The sequence below is a fragment of the Equus asinus genome, chromosome 22 (genome assembly GCF_041296235.1).
Source record: "Equus asinus isolate D_3611 breed Donkey chromosome 22, EquAss-T2T_v2, whole genome shotgun sequence".
NCBI lineage: Eukaryota > Metazoa > Chordata > Mammalia > Perissodactyla > Equidae > Equus > Equus asinus.
Genome location: NC_091811.1, coordinates 37,670,591 through 37,683,188, shown reverse-complemented (window position 1 = coordinate 37,683,188; position 12,598 = coordinate 37,670,591). Strand labels below are relative to the sequence as shown.

The following is a 12,598-nucleotide window of genomic DNA, read 5'->3' as shown; positions in this document are numbered from 1 at the left end:
ACCACACTAAGATATCACCTAACAACCATTAAAATGGCCATAATCACTAAGACTAAAAATAACAAATGTTGGAGAGGGTATGGAGAAAAGGGAACCCTCATACACTGCTGGTGGGAATGCAAACTGGCACAGCCACTATGGAAAACAGTATGGAGATTCCTCAAAAAACTAAAAATAGAACTACCACATGACCCAGCTATCCCACTACTGGGTATCTACACAAACAACTCAAAACCAACCATCCAAAGTAACATATGTACCCCTATGTTCATTGCAGCACTATTCACAATAGCCAAGACATGGAAGCAACCTAAGTGCCCAGTGACCGATGATTGGATAAAGAAGATGTGGTATACATATATACAATGGAACACTACTCAGCCAGAAAAAAGGACAAATTAATCCCATTTGCAATAACATGGAAGGACCTAGAGGGAATTATGCTAATCGAAATAAGCAGTCTGAGAAAGACAAACACCAGATGATTTCACTCATATGTTGAATATAAACAAATACATGGACAAAGGAAACAGTTCAGTGGTTACCAAGGGAAGAGGGGTGGGGGGCGTGGGCACAGGGAGTGAAGGGGAGCACTTATGTGGTGACGGTCAAGAAATAACGTACAACTGAAATCTCACATTGATGTAAACTATTATGAACTCAATAAAAAAAATTGAAAAAAAAAAAGATTCCCATGTTTGACTAAACCTAGAACCTACAGAATTTGTGATGAATGGGTTGTAGAATAGATAACCTCCTGTTCCACAAGGAGGGAACAGGAACAGAAAAGGATTAGAAAAATCAAGAATCTCAAGAACTCATGGTACTCCGCAAAAAGGAAGCAACAGGAATGCAGCATGTACAAAAGAGAACAGCATCGAGAGGTGGAGACACTGTTTGAGAAGATCAAATACCCAGTATTCAAAACAAAGCAGAAAGTGCCTGAAAACTCAACCTGGTTGAGCACAAAGTGCAAGCTGACTTAAAATCTACATTAGCAACAATAGTGTTCATCAGAGACACCAGTCCAGAGACAAGCCAAGTGTGAGCAGAACAGATCAGTCAAGCCTCTGGTTATGCTGGTCCTATTGTCCTGTCAGTCTCATATTCCTATGGGCCCCTGTCTGGCCACTTGAAAATTCCCAAAGTAGAAGAACTGAATTGACTGTTTCCAGCTACAGCTAGGCTAGGAGTCCAAAGCAACAATTTCCGGAGTGAACAGGCAGACGGGGAGAGTGACGCAGGCAGTTCTGTCAGCTTCAAGTCTGGCCTCGGCCTCTAGTCTCCATACCAGAGACTTCAGATCACACTGAAATTTGTCCCAGTCTCATACTGCACTGTTCATCCACAGACCCTATATCTAAAGTCTACTCCCCGCCGGCCCCTCATCCCACGCCATCCTAAGTGAACAGAATGAGGACTTCTGCCCTTTAGAAGATTCAGACATGGGGCTCGCTGTGAACCAGTCCTAGGCCTGGTTTTCTGGACAAAACATGGAGCCCTCATCCTGGTGAAGAACAAGAATTCCAGACTCCAAAGGGAGGCTGATGCTCTAGACTTCCCAGATTCCAGAACTAGGATCTGAAATTATAAAACAGATGTCAACTAAGAACACTTACTGATCCCTTAAAGATACTACGAGGACAGTACATACGCTCATAAGATTCTTTCATGTTGTTTGAAGTTTGTCTATTTTCCAACTACATAGTATTGTTTTATATAAATATACCCCCAAAATATCAAACTTTCTCATTTTGGTGGACATTTAGGTTATTTCTAGTTTGAGGCTATTATAAACAATGTAGCAATGAACATTATTTTACACATTAAAAAAATACAACATGACAGCTTAAGAGCATTTCAATCTACCATGCTACCACTAATTCGTCCATGGTCAGCTAAAGAAAACTGGATTTTCAATGCACTAAAAATTACCGTCATCTTCAAAATGACCAACATTTTCTTATGTGTGAACATATAAATATGAAATCTGACACTATTTAGAGTTAGAGAACAAGTTTGCTCTATGCTTACATTAGTAAAGTTAATAAATGAACTATGTGTCAACTTTAAGTCTCCTTTCCATTAAGTCACAGAAACAATATAAATTATCATCTAAATTAAAATAGCTTTGCTGAAAACACATACAAGAATATTCATTGCATTCCTTTCCCTGAATTTGTGTCGGGATCGCTCCCCAGAAACAAATCTGAATATGGAAACATAGTACAGCATGTGATTCTTTTGAGTTTCCAAATACCTCTAAATGGATACTTCTGTAAAATAAATCTCACTAACATGTTATAGGAAAACGTCAAGAATAAAAAAGGGGAAAAGTCCAGAAAAAAAAAAAAGAATATTCACTTTAGGGCTGTTTATAACAGCAAGAAACACGGAGAAAAATAACTGGCTACATGAATACTGGTCTATCCATGCAAAAGAGTACTGTGCAAGGGCTAAAATGAATTTGAATGATCTACTAGTACTCCCATAGAAAGCCCTCCAAGTTCTTGTGGAAAAAAAGTAAGAGGAGTTAGTATGTATTTACAGTATGCTGTCATTTGTGTAAAAAGAAGAGGAGGAATCATTCACATTTTATATGCCTGGGAAATATCTGGCAGGTTACAAAACAAAACGTAAAACAAGTTATATTAGGGGAGCGGGAATAGGGGACTAGGGTAAAGAAAACATTTCTACGTTTATAGCTGTTTTTAGAGAAAATGTAATTTATTAGATCAGTACTGTGTCAGTTGGACCATGCAGTTAAAACCAGGCACCACGATTCACCTAGTGGAAGCAACTCTTACAGACACTATAACCAGAAAAAAATTTAAAAATAAACTCAGACCTCAAAATTTGGAAGAACACTTAGATGTTGTCTAGTCCTTCAATTTATAGATTAAATAACTGAGTTTCAGAGATGTTACACAGTTAGTTGAAGGCAAAGCCAGAACTCCCCCATTCCACGGTCAGACAAACTTGACTTCAGACCACACTATAAACCTAATCTTCAAAGTCACGACAAATATCACCATTACATCCCCTATTATACGTTTTAATGAAGACAGAAACTGCCACAAATCACTGAAAAATCCACATAAAGATTAATACTTACTTGTACAGTAATAAGTCACAGCTTTACAGAAGTTATCATCTTAGTTATTTATAAAAACTGGCTCCAGAATAAAAGAAGGTGAGTTAATAACCTTGGAGGTAAGAAAAAAAAATACAGAAAGTAGCAAAAAGAAGCTATCTGGCAAGCTTCCATTGAAATAATCTGTGGAAAGATATTACAAAATTATCACACTACAATGGAAATCTAGTTTATGTCCTAGGAAAAATGTCCAATGTGGATACAAAGTAGAAGGCACAGAAAGTTTTTAAACATAATCCATTCTGCCTATTCTAAGACAGGTATGTGAATATGAAATAAGTCACCTTCAAGTTTTACCTCAAATATAGATCAGACCAATAAATTCAGTTAATGTTTACTATTACTATGTGCAAACCACAGATTAATTTCAAGAAAAATATCGCAATTTTTTCTTAAAAATGTGTGGACTCAGGTTCTGAGCTCTTGTAGCTGTGTAACACAGATTCTACTGGAAAAACAGGGTTAGCAAAGAGAGTAATGGGATATTAATAAAATGACCGATTTGTTGTCCTAGGTTTTCCTGGCCAGGAGAATGGAGAATGGAAAAACTGAACCATGAAATCAAAAAGGCATCTGTCTTCCAGGTTTCTCTCTGCCAATGTCTTGAGAAAAATGTTTGAACTTTCCTGTTGGCTTTGTATGCAAATAGCTCCAGATGCAAAGTGAACCACATCTAAGTTCTTTGGTTCAACATCTGCTGGTCCAATTCCCATTATTCCTTCTAAAGGGTCGGCTTGTGACAGGCAGTTTAGTTTGCCCTCTACATAAGCTGTTTTGAAGGAGCTAATTTGGATTAAAGTATCTATCTGGACCACTTGTTTTTCCCTTTGATGGTCAATGCATTCTAATGTGGTCTGTGTAGTGCTACAAGGAACGTAGCAACATATTGGAAAGGACAGTATTCAAGGTTTTGCCTCCCACCTCGCCTTCTAAACAACTTATATTTATACACTTAAAAGTAAAAAGTGAACAGTCTTTTGTCTCTAAGACAGCACCACCCGCACTGTGCACAAAGGCAACATGACACTTTCCGACCTCATATTCTTTTCATGCAAACTCTATCAAAGCTTTGAAGTTAAAGTTACTGATAAAAGAGCTTGCCAATATTAACAATACACTTCATGAAACATGTCATTTGAGAAGACAATTTTCATATGGCATCACTGAAAATGGAATAAGGTCCATAGTACGTGGCACATAGAGTCTGATACACAGTATACTTTCAAATATATGACAAATGAGTGAATTAGTGAATTAATGAACAAACAAACTAGAGAAGTAATTTTAATAAATCCCATGGATTCTGAAACTTTGGGTCTGCTGCAATCAAAAACATACTGAAGCCAAACTAAGACTAACAGTCTCATGTTCTTAGACCTTGTAAGGTCAAGTGAAGACAAAATGTTTCCTTCAAGAGAGAAGACAACTTGCATTGGAAGTGGAGAAAAGGGAAGAAATCAGAATATCTATCTACATACATTTACATTCTGATAGATATATTTGCATTTATATGTACATATATACATGGTGTGTATCAAAAGATAGGCATTCATTTTGAAAAGTTAGTTTCCTAAAAAGTAGAGCATTACCAGTCTTATAAAAACTTATAAGAGTTAATTGAGAATGATTTCAAAAAAAAAAAAGATTTGTTAGCCAAAAAACAAAATCTTTTTCTAAAAATACACTTCCATTAGTAGCCAAATCAAAAACTTTCTGACATAATACGCTACACAAAATCTAGAATGATTTTCCTTTGGAAAAATGTTTAGAAAAACAAATAAGAAAACAAAAAAGGAAATGGGCCAGCCGAGTGGTGCAGCGATTAAGTTTGCACGTTCTACTTCAGCGGCCCGGGATTCACTGGTTCAGATCCCAGGTGCGGACCTACACACTGCTTGTCAATCCATGCTGTGGCAGGTGTCCCACATATAAAGTAGAGGAAGATGGGCATGGATGTTAGCTCAGGCCCAGTCCTCCTCAGCAAAAGAAGAGGACTGGAGACAGATGTTAGCTCAGGGCTAATCTTCCTCAAAAAAAAAAAAAAAAGGAAGTAAAAGACCTAAATACTACTACTATTGTTTCTAGATCCCTAATATTTTGAACCAAAATTTAGTCTAACCTCTATTGTCCTCTACTGTCACCTGCTGACACAAAGTATGAGCAGGGAAGAAATTAGGGGAAAAAAATGGCAAAACAGCTGTTCTCTCTTTCTGAGAATCTGTGACTACTCTTATTAATCATTATTTCCAGGTCATTTGTAGGAACTGGGAATGACCAGGAAAGCTAACTGAGCCCCACAGGAAATAGCTTCTTAGCCATGTTTGAGTAATTATCTAAGATTTCCAAGATTACTATATTTTTTAAGAAAAGTTTAGGTTTGCCTTCCTCTAATTTGTGATTGAAAGACTATTTAATTACCCCCTAAAGAATTAAAAAATAGTAATCAAAGAGTTACTTGAAAGTAAATCTGCTCCACTAATCATCAAGAAACAATTACTGAGCACTGCTTATTAACAAGGCTCAATGCTATACAGTCCTGTCCCACTTAACAGGGACATGTTACAAGAAACGTGTTGTTAGCCGTTTCATCATTGTGCAAACATCACAGAGTGTACTTACACAAACCTAAATGGTAGCCTACTACACACCTAGACTATTTGGTACCAATCTTATGGGACTACCATCGTACATATGGTCTGTGATTGACTGAAACAGTATGCAGCATATGCCTGTCCTAGGTGCTTAGGATTCAAAAAGGTTTAAAACAGTCTCTGCCATCCAAAGCTTAGACTAAAATAGACATGTAGAAATAGAAATCATACTGGTAAAATATTTTTAAAAAATACAAATTAGTCTACCCATGGTCACAGCAGCATTGTTTATAATAGCCAAAGGAAGCAACCCAAGTGTCCATCGACAGATGGATAGATAGGTAAAATGTGGTCTCTACATACAGTGGAATATTATTCAGCTCAAAAAGGAAAGAAATTCCGACACATGCCACAACATGGATGAACCCTGAGGATATTATGCTAAGCGAAAGAAGTTAGTTACAAAAAGACAAATACCATACAATTCTATTTATTTAAGATATCTAGAGTAGTCAAATTCATAGAGATAGAAAGTAAAACGGTAGGTGCCAGGGGCTGGGGGGAGGGGGAAATTGGTAGTTTAATGGCTACAGAGTTTCACTTCTACAGGATGAAAAAATTCTAGAGATTGGTTGCACAACAATGTGAATATACTTAACAATAACGAACTGTACACTTGAAAATGGTTAATATGGTAAATTCTGTTATATGTATTCTGCCACAATTTAAAAAGATATAAATTGGCATAAGCTAAGCAAGTGGCACAGAAAAAAAAATGATACACTAGCCCAGAAGAAGGAGCAGTTATAAGATACAGAACAAATTCTTGAAAGCTCTATATCCTTTTCTTGAAAGAAAAGTAAGACTCAAGAAAGCAGACGAGAGATGAGGGAAGGCGTTAGAATCAAGAGCAGTGGCAAAGAGCTAGGAACAGACACCATCTAGGAATACAACATAGATCACAGTTTAACTGGCTCACGGGCTTCAAACAGAACAGCCATGGAAGACAAGCCCGAGGGTAAGGCTATGAAATAGAGAGGAAAACACCTGAATAAAGGCAATTTTTCTCACTTGAGTAGCTTTCACTAAAACAAAGTAATAATTACCACACTTACTGAGTGTAAAAGCAGGAGGAAGAGGAGACTGATAATTTCATATTCATTCACCTCTTATTTACATTCTCCAACTCCTATGATAACGGAACTGCAGAGACACATTTTATAGGTTAGATGTGCTACATTAAAGAGATATGGGCCTAGAGATAATAGTTTATGAAAAGAACTAACACGTGCATTTCATTTATTCTCACTGGCAATTTATTAATTTCATCAGCAGCAATACATATAAATTAACATTTTAAAAGATCCTACTATCTAAATGATACTAATATTACAGCAAGATGCAAGTCCTGAGGTACCCTGACTCATTAACAGTTTTGAGGCTATACACAGACACTTAGAGAGAGAGTCCAGCTGCTATCATGAAATCCTCCTCTCAGGAATGCCAGCCCTGAAGCAGGAGAATCACTAGCGCCCTGAGCCCACCACACTCTTGATTTAACACACGCTTTATCCTAACCCCAAGAATGAAAACTTCTATTCTCCCGCAAGCACTTCAAAAACTTAAACCAAACGTTTCAGGGTAATCTTGGATTTTAAGCTGTGGTAAAACTTGGTTAATATTCAGCCCTTTAAAAAATATGTTTCATATAGATTACGGACAGCTAGGGCGTACATAGAGAAACAGACAAAAGGAGAATATTAGCTCTTCCTTAAACTGAAAAGAATCTGCTTTAGATCTCTTGAAGGCTCCTATCTGCTCTGGACTTTAGTGTAGAAGTGATTAAATTGTATGCTAATTGAGTTGTTCACATCACTCTTGTCTAAACAACCTGCAGATACCTGAGTTAGAGGCAGACTTCTCCAGCAGCCAGAGGAAGACAAACTCGCTTCAACAGAGGGGAAAGACTGCTTTGGCTGAGCAAACACCTACCATGCCTTTCACTTCAGCTCTTGGCCAGGTTTGTTTCTTTCCACTTCCACGAGTTACTGAGGAAATCCAGAAATAGTTTCTTCAGATTTCTTTAAGGGAGTGAGGGAGAGACTGTGTGTGTGTGTGTGTTTGTGTGTACACATTAGAGGGGTTGTTCTTTAATTCTAATTTCATCAGGCTCTGAGGACATGACCAACAAATATATAGACATAGGTAAACGTGACATATAATATTCACTCTTGAAGAACAGGAATTGGATAATTTGCCCACAATATACAATTCTCTACTACACTGCCACAATAATTATAGGAAAATAGACTGTTCCTGCTTTCATACGAAGTAAAGAAGTGCAATTTGGCTTCAACTTCCAATCTACTGAAACCATTTCCTTAAAAGCCACTTATGACTGTCTGTGGGTTTTTCTCAGTCTCACATTTCACTGACCTCTCTACAGCCTTGGACACCAGCGACCATACCTTCCTTAAAATCTCCTACTCCTGATGTCTGTGTTACAGCACTAGCCCATACACTCCTGCTCTCTCAAGTCTTCTGTCTCTTTCTTCCTCCTGTTCCCTAACTATGGATATCCAAATTTCTCTCCTTCATGGTATTCTCGCTATATACTGTTTCACCGTGATCTCCTACAACTTTAACTGTCATATCCATGGGAAAATTCCCAAACCAAGACCTCCAGCCCAGAGCTTTCTCCTGAACTCTAGGTACCTTAAATATACATGTCTAAGACAGATTCATTAAGGCCTCATGCTGTCCCAAAGCAATTCTTTTAAATTCTCTATTTTCGTTCATGGTAATACCATTCTTTCAGAACCAAGGACTGAAACCTCAAAAATCAATTTTGACTCCTCCTCCTCCACCCTCACATCCAGTCAGACAGAAAGTCCTGCTGATGCTTATTTCAAAAAATAGAGTTACTGAGAAAGAACTGAGACAGAATCTGAAAGACTAGATTTTATTCCTAAACATAATTATCTGTACCAAATTCCAAAACTTTTATAAGCCATCATTTCAACATCTGTACAAGAAGAATAGTGTAGTTGCCCTACCTACCTTACCTTACAGTAAATAAATATGTGACAGCAGGCTGAAAATCATAAACTATTACATAAATATCATTATCCCAACTCTTTCTGTCGGTTCCCACTTCCACCCCAGTCTAGTCACTCAGTTACTTATTCAGTCATTTTTTTCTTTAATTATTCTTTATACAAATATTTGAGGGCCAAACACAGGGCAGCACTATGCTCAGCATTTAAAACACAACACAATAGGACAGACATAGTGCCTAACCCCACAAAACTTACAGTTTAACATGAAAGTCAGAAAATGGGTGCACGTAGACGTGGCAGGGTTCCCTGGGAAGGTTTCCCAGAAAAAGAAATATTAAAGCAAGAAACAACACATGAAACACATAGGAGTTAGTAAGTTAAGGGGGAAAGAGTGGCAATGGGAAGCTAGGTGAGAAATTCCAGGCAAAGGAAACAACGTACATAAGGTCCTCAGAGAAGAATGAGCAACCCAACTGTTTCACCCTCTTCCCCACATTTATACCTTTGTTCTATTTCCATCAAAACCTTTCCCTACTCTCTCATCTCTGCCTATTGAAATTATATGCATCCTCAAAGCCCAGATCCACAAGATATACCCAACTTCAAGGACAGTGCTTGACTCATACCAGACATGAAATAAACATTTGCTAAACAAATGGATGACAAAATCATCATTCTTCCCAAATCAAAAATGTGCTTCATATTACAAATATGTATGTGTCCGCCCTATCTTCCTTTGAAGTAAAGGGCATATCCCCATAGTGCCTAATACATAATAAGCACTGGAAAATATTTTTAGGATGAATAACTCTAACAATCTAAGACTATACAGAGCTGTTAAAGAAGGATATTTTCATCTACTCCTGACTTTACAACGATTTGGCAGAACAAAAAGTCTAGAAAACTCAAAATATTATTTAGACATGGATTAATATTGAACAGTAGGTCTTCCACAAAATATCTCTCAATAATGGAATTTATTTTTGTATTTAAATTCTTGAATCATTTAACACTTTTAAATGACTTTTCTGCAAAAAAAATTCCAAATTTAAATACTAGTGGCAGTGATAAATTATTTTTAGAATATAAGAAGAAGGAGTCTTTAATTAATGAACTGAACAACCTAAAGAAATTATTTGGCACCTCACTTTCCTAAAACTAAGACAAATTAGGAAATGTAAATTGTACTTCAATTTCATTTAATGTTCATGATATCATTTTGGAATCATGTCTCAAGCCACCATTGCAGATTTTGTTATGCAATTCATAATTTGTTATGAAAAAAACCTAGATTAAATCTGGGTCATTCCATTTTTCAGATCAGAGAAGTCCAAGTACAAAGGTGGAAAGAGGGCTTCAAAGAAAAGGCAAAAATGTTAAATAACACACAAAAAAATTCCTAGTTACTATATAATAGTACCTGTAGGAAAAGCAGCCCAAGGAATAGCAGGAGATGTAGTTTGGGTTTCACCGTTTCCACCATCAAAAATCTCTGCAGCCTAGAAAACAAACGCAAAATTATTTTAGATGATCTGAAAAGTAGAAATGCTTTTTAAACAGTCAAGCTTCCCAGTTCTACAAGCATATTCTCTGTAAGAAACCACACATTTTCAAATTTCCTCTGCATACTCGATTGTTTTTCAGTCTTCATTGCTACCACCCCAACCACTACTCGCCATCTCCAGTAGTCATGCCCCATTATCTTTAAGGAAAAATCTTTCTTTCTTACTCAAATATATCTCCTGCACATGAAATTTTTATTTTATTTATCCTTAATCACATTTTCACTTGTGAACTTTGTATATAAGTACTCTAACTCATCACAACACTCAACCATTATATACGAAAAACATATTTTTCTTTAAAAGACTAGAGACTAAACCTTTTTCATTAATTAGCACACGACCTAATTAGAGATCAATCTAAAGAAAGAGGATTCATCTATATTCTTGATTTATCTACCAGCTGAACCTACTAGCACTCAACATTTACAGAATTCCTAAAGCTGACTTGTGAAATTAACAAACCCTCCTATTAAACAGTTTTACAACTATGGGACAGTCAATTACTGAATGCTGAGTTTGTGGGTAAGAGTGCAGAGTTTTTTGTCTCTTAAGTGTCCGGGTCACAGCAAAATTATTTTTTTAAAAAGCCAGAATTTCAATTTGGATTCTGCACTGAGTTGTCAGCCAAGGAGAAGTCAACTGGGGCAATCTGCCACAAGAGCTTAGTGACATAGAATACAGTAGCTACTTTCTAAAAACTATGAAAATGAACAGGGTTTATGTAACCAAGTATAAAGACCATCCACAGTTCTACAACAAGATGTGGAAAAAAAGAAACCTAACGAGCACAATTAAATTGGAATGGATGGTTAACCCTGTACCTATGTAATATTGAAAGGAAAAGATCCATTGAATACAGCATTGAAGTATAGGTGTTACTCTAAAGAGCACTACCTACTGTATTTTTTTCTGAAATAATAAATCAAACGGTTTAAATAAAGGAAACAACATTAAACTTTAACCTTTAAATAACTGACAACTTCTAAACAATAAACTAAGATGATATCTGAAACATTTTCCTCAAAACAGAAGGAATTTTAACAAAATTTTCAATGTTACACTTCAGTAACATAAACAAGATTCAATCACGCAATGAAATCCAAAATATTAAAGAAAATGCAGAAAACATACAAATGTGCTAAACAAAACCACTTTTAGATGAAATGCAGAAAACAAGTATGTCCATATTCTAAATATCTCCATATTGACAGATATTAAAGATCAACAGAAGACAAAATGATCCTAACCTAAAAAAACTCACACCACTCTTTCACGGTATTCAGAGCACTGAATATATATTTAGTATCTTATTCCTCCTATTAAGTCATTAATTACACTCCCTATTTTTAACAATCTCCTTTTTTACCAAATTCCAAATTAGGTGAAAGTCTTACTAAAAAAAAAAAAAAATCACAGAGCTCACTTGATGGGAGTTCCAGGACTTGAGCTCAGGCATCCTGACTCCTAATCCAGAGATTTTCCTGCAAGACTATACTGGCTCCATAAAAATAACTGGGTTACAAAATATTTCAATAAAAGGAACACACACTGAAAAGGATTAAGGAAAAGACAGTGCTTCTTCAGCTAACAATTTCCACCTACAAAGCATCCAACTCAAACCTGAGAGAATAATCTAACAACACACACTAATTAGCTCTGCAAACCACCGAACAGCTATATCGTTAATATACTAAATCAACTCATTACAGGTGTAAACATGAAAATGTGTGACAGATCTGCAACACTCCTCCCTCCCCTCACAAGTATTTCCTAAGAGACATGTATCCCAGCAAAATAATCTGCTGACAATTTTTAAAACCTCTTAGTGCTTCTACTAGTAGCACTTAATTACCTCCATTTAAACCATTCCTATGGGCATGAGCAAATGTTCAATAATAATAAATCAGAGAGGATATATTTCAATTTTCCTTGATTTCATGTTTTTATTCCAGAATTACAGTCAAAATGATTAAGAAAAGATCAAGAATGCCAATGATAAATACATTTTCAAAATAATATACTCCACTATAATCCCACAGTTAAAAAAATTACATAAGCAAAATAGGGTAAATAATAGCGCATACCTCAAAACCACCAAAATCATCATCATCCATTCTCCAAGTTCACCTGAAAAATATTAGAAGACATTGAAACAAGCCCACACACAGAGACATTTATGTCAAAACACTTCTCTGACTTAAATGTATATACATTTTGATTTGTAAATTA

At 36.2% G+C, this 12,598-nt stretch overlaps 1 protein-coding gene across 12 annotated transcripts in view; it reads right to left on the bottom strand.

Annotated features, from left to right (window-relative positions):
• Nucleotides 1–12,598, bottom strand: part of CCDC91 (coiled-coil domain containing 91) — a 331,952-nt gene that overhangs the window by 253,508 nt on the left and 65,846 nt on the right. For 11 of the 12 annotated variants that reach the window (XM_014846902.3, XM_070494038.1, XM_044775280.2 and 8 more), the window contains 2 exons: nucleotides 12,454–12,496; nucleotides 10,225–10,303 (listed from right to left, as the gene is read on the bottom strand). In XM_014846902.3, coding sequence (XP_014702388.1) covers nucleotides 10,225–10,303; nucleotides 12,454–12,483 — 109 coding nt within the window. In that variant the 5' untranslated portion in view covers nucleotides 12,484–12,496. Of the gene's footprint in view, nucleotides 1–6,860; nucleotides 6,949–7,737; nucleotides 7,794–10,224; nucleotides 10,304–12,453; nucleotides 12,497–12,598 lie in introns of all 12 variants that reach the window. The other variant, XM_070494043.1, reaches the window with a different exon arrangement.